This window comes from Anarrhichthys ocellatus, unplaced genomic scaffold (assembly GCF_004355925.1).
Source record: "Anarrhichthys ocellatus isolate YVR2014 unplaced genomic scaffold, GSC_Weel_1.0 scaffold4297, whole genome shotgun sequence".
Classification (NCBI taxonomy): domain Eukaryota; kingdom Metazoa; phylum Chordata; class Actinopteri; order Perciformes; family Anarhichadidae; genus Anarrhichthys; species Anarrhichthys ocellatus.
This window is the reverse complement of record NW_022284271.1, coordinates 1-4,605: the sequence shown is the minus strand read 5'-3', so window position 1 is coordinate 4,605 and position 4,605 is coordinate 1. Positions and strand designations below refer to the sequence as shown.

Genomic DNA, 4,605 nt, shown 5'->3' with positions numbered 1-4,605 from the left:
GATGCATGGCTGCATCATGAAAGGTGCTGTCACATTCAGAGCACTTCACAGAGGACTTGCAGTCTTTGGCGAGGTGGGAGATTGAAGAACAGCACCTGAAACATGTCCCTCTCTCCTGAGGAAGGCTTTCCTGTCGTCGAGGAGTTGTTTTATGAATGTTGTGTATTGTTTTGAGTAGATGGGACTTTTTGTGTGATGGGAGGTTGTTGCCACGGTTGTCATTGGTTGCACTGACTGAGTGAAATCATGTGGGTTTGTTGGTGATATTTTGGATTTATATCTTTAGGTTGGAGCATGCTGACGTGCTGCGGTAGGCGTGTTCTCTCACTTCCGGTTGACAGTGCATCTATTTTTCTGTTAGCGTACTTTAGCTGCTTTAGCTTAACCAAGTTAATTGTCATATTCTTCATTACAGAAGCTAATTATCCGTTTTACATTTAATCTTTCGTTAGTTCTGCTGAAGCACTCAAATCTCTCTCCCTCTTCTGGTGACTTCTCACTAAATCAAGACTTTACATGTTGTCCAGTACTGCTAACGTTAGCTACCGTACTTTAGCTTAGCAGTTAGCGATGGCTTCACTCTCTCTCTCGGTGTGTCACATGTTCAGCTATTCCTCTGCCTCCTTTAGGTATAACGATACATGTTATAAGTGTAGTGTGTTTGTGGCAAGGCTGAGTGAATTAGAAGCACAGCTCTGCACCATGGAAGCTCAGTCGTTAGCTACTAAAGTTAGCCCACCGTAAACCAGTTTACTACGGTTCCTTTAATGCCAATCAAAGGTTCTAGTCTCTGTAACAGGATGTAATGATCAATTGTGTTGAACGCAGCACTAAGGTCCAACAAGACCAGAACAGAGACAAGTCCTTTATCTGATCAATCAGAAGGTCATTAGTTATTTCACCAGAGCTGTCTCTGTGCTATGATGCTTTCTAGATCATGACTGAAAGTCCTCAAATAAACTATTGTTACGTAGAAAGTCACACAACTGAATGATGGTTCTCTAGTGGAGCAGATCTGTAACCGGTTGTATATGGACCCAAATGCAACACAGGCAGGTGAGTGAACAGGTGAAGGGAGTTAGACTGATGAGAGGGAGTGACTGACAAGAAGAGTGAGGAGGGTGTGGAGCTGAACTGTGACAAGATCCAACAGTCCCCGAGTTCAGGACGTCTCTCCACTGATGAACTGTCTCCTGCTCAGTGTTCAGCTCTGATCTGCATCTCATTGTCATCAGGAAAACATCTGGACGTGTTGGACCTGAAGAACCTGAGTCTGGTGCCAGCGGTCAAAGCCTCCAACAAAGCTCTGTAAGTACCCAGATAACTGCCTTTAACAGCTTTATCACATGAGCAGAGGAGTTCTCAACTCATGAAAGTCTTCTGTTGACAGATTTAATAAACAAATTGATGAGTTGATCAATTTAAAAACATGCAAATTGTTTCCTCAGTTTCATTGCATCTCCACAGATTAATGCAGCTTTGAATTAAAATGAATTCACTTTGTTGTTCATTTAAGACTAAAAGTTATTAGAGATTAGGATCCATTAATCACGGTTATGTTCCAGTGATACACACAATAAAAGACTCTAATCCTCCATTGTTCAATTAATGAACTCAGAAATGTTGTATTTTACATTGAAGAAGAAAGAACAGTATTGTGTTTGTCTTCATCACTAACTCTCCTTCAGGCTGTGTGGCTGTAATCTGTCAGAGAGAAGCTGTGAAGCTCTGTCACACAATCCACATCTCTCCAGACCATCATTCCTGATTTGTTAAAGAAAACAGATACATGAATACGAGCATGACAGGATGCTTCGTCATTAACGGACAATGATGCGTATAGTCAGAATCAATGTAATTAACACAATAACAAGAACAAACTCACAAGAACCAGTCACATATATTTATATGACAACAAAGCAACAAATCAATCCAGCAACACTGCAGCACTAAAACACGTATTCATCCACACACTGAAGAGCACGAGCCATTCAAATATTATTCATATTAGAGGGAACAATATTAACCGTATCATAAAAATGACATGATAGACAAATGAACACAGTAGTAACGCTACTGCAGAGCCTCCTTTCTTTGTGAACAAAGAGTTTAGTACAGAACGTCGGTGCGGTTCAGTTCCAGCCAGAGGTCCTCCTGTGAACGTGTTCGTTGAGTTGTAGATCCACTCGAGTCTCAGCAAAAGTTTTCAAAAGCACCGTAGCTTGTAAGTGTCCTGTCTGCTATGGTGTTGTGTTGCTGCCTTGGTTAGCCAACTCAGGTTAGCGTAGCGTAGCTCCAAACACCAAGACGCTCAGTCGCAAACAAAACGCATTCTCAGCCATAAAGACAACGCTGTTAGATAGAAATACCGTTCGTACAAATCCTTTTCCTGGCTGGGTCAGAGCTGCTAGCTGTGGGGTTGTTGACCCTTTCTTACGACGTCCAGCTTTTCCTGAAATGTCCTTCTTGAGAAAGATGTTGCCAGTAACTCACAGATCCGTTCCTCCTCCTTCAGCCATTGAGTGTTAAAAAAAACAAAGCAAAATGCTAAAAATGTCATGTCAACATCATAACTTCTTACATATCTTTCAACTTGAACTCTTACTTCTAATACTAACTTCTGCTAGCTGCTTCAGCTTCACAACAGTCACACTAGCCCACTGACCAATCACGGCGCACGCTAATGCTAACGTACTTCAGAATCAGAAACTATTTATTGCCAATGTATGTTGCACATACAAGGAATTTGTCACGGCGGGTGGTGGTTAAGCAATCATCGCAGTGCAAGAAATGGAAAAATATTAAAATTGACAAAGGAATAGGCCTCTTAAAGAGAGACGTAAAAGAATACGCCCAACATGTCAAACTAAAGATCTGATTGGTTGAAGAATATGACAATCAACAATATCGTCCCCATTCACTTAAACTGCACATGGATGCACTTGTGAGTCTGCAGGCCTCGGGCCTCTGTTCTTACCTAGAGACACAGAGGTGAGATCTGATTGGATAAAAGCTCTACTTAAAACAAGCTGCACTGGAAGCAGAGCAACTGAGGAAGACAGTAGCTGTGCAATGAGGAAATAAGATAATGGGGAAAATATTTATAATACATGTAGTGTATTTATGAACAAATATTAGATTATTAAATAGCTATAACTTTGTGATTGTGTGTAGGCCAGCAGAGAAGGCCTTGAAGGCCCTGATGACCCACCACTGATACATTTATTAACATCTACGACACAAATTCTTTGTGACAAACATGGAGTCAAAGTGTTTGTAGAACATTTTACAAACTTCTCAAGTTTGTCTCGTTTGTGTTGAGGTTCGTTACGTTTCTATAAGATACGTTTGATATATGATGATCAGTGATGATGATGAAGCTTCATTCTGACTCTGTTTCTTCCTCCAGGGTTGAACCTGCTGGAGATCAGTGGCTGAAACCTGGTCTGAGGAAGTGTGAGTGTTCACTTTGATTCATGAAGTCTCAAATAAACCCATCAGCTGTGTTTGATGATGAACTGATGCTGTTTCATGTCTCCTTCTCTCCTTCAGATGCCTGTGAACTCACAATTGACACAAACACAGTGAACGGAGAGCTCAAACTGTCTGTCAACAACAGGAAGGTGACATATGTGGGAGAGGCTCAGTCATATCCTGATCATCCAGACAGGTTTGATCTCTGGCCTCAGCTGCTGTGTAGAACTGGTCTGACTGGTCGCTGTTACTGGGAGGTCAAGTGGAGAGGAGTAGTTTTTACATCAGTGAGTTACAGAGGAATCACAAGGAGAGGAAGCAGTGAAGACTGTATGTTTGGAGGGAACGATCATTCCTGGAGTCTGTTGTGCTCTGGTGATGGTTACACTGTCTGGCACAATAACAGAAGCACACAACTCTCCTCATCCTCATCATCATCCTCCTCCTCCTCCTCCCCCTCTGGTAGAGTAGCAGTGTATGTGGACTGTCCTGCTGACTCTCTGTCCTGCTACAGAGTCTCCTCTGACACACTGATCCACCTCCACACCTTCAACACCACATTCACTGAACCTCTTTATCCTGGCTTTGGGTTTGGGTCCAGGTCCAGGTCCAGGTCTGGTTCAGTGTCTCTGTGTTCTGTGTAGGAGGGAGAGTCTCCTCCTCTGTAAAAACTCACTCTGCTGACGATCAGATTCAGATCAATAGAAAAAAATATAATCAACAAATAAATCACTTTTATATATTATTATGGAGAAAACAATCAACCTTTATTGATCCCTCGGTGAAACTCAGAAATTAATACTTTAGTACTTTTACTTTCATTGTGAATGCAGGACTTTCAGGTTTCACTACTTTAACTTAAAGATCCGTTGTAGACTTTCGGATGAATGAACATAATATTAATAAGTATATTTTCATCATCACTTGAAGATAAGAATCGTTGTGTTTCGTTCCCTTAGAATGAGCAAAAGTGATGATTGTGTAATTGATGAAAACACTAGAAATCTTTGTGTTTGATGAGCTTCAGGTTGGGCTCTGATGTTTCTGTTTTCATCACTTTGTTCACTCGAGAGGACAAAATCATTCGAGAGGACAAAATCATTCCAAAGACGTCCTCATGAAGCTGAATTC

The 4,605-nt window shown here is 41.5% G+C and overlaps 1 protein-coding gene across 1 annotated transcript; it reads left to right on the top strand.

Annotated features, from left to right (window-relative positions):
• Window positions 1–1,120: 1,120 nt before the first annotated feature.
• LOC116379426 (stonustoxin subunit beta-like) lies at window positions 1,121–4,599 on the top strand (the record flags this gene model as incomplete). The annotated part of the gene is made up of 3 exons (XM_031841384.1): window positions 1,121–1,308; window positions 3,410–3,456; window positions 3,553–4,599. Coding segments are annotated over 3 exons (801 nt in total), but the record flags the coding sequence as incomplete, so codon positions are not given.
• Window positions 4,600–4,605: the final 6 nt, after the last annotated feature.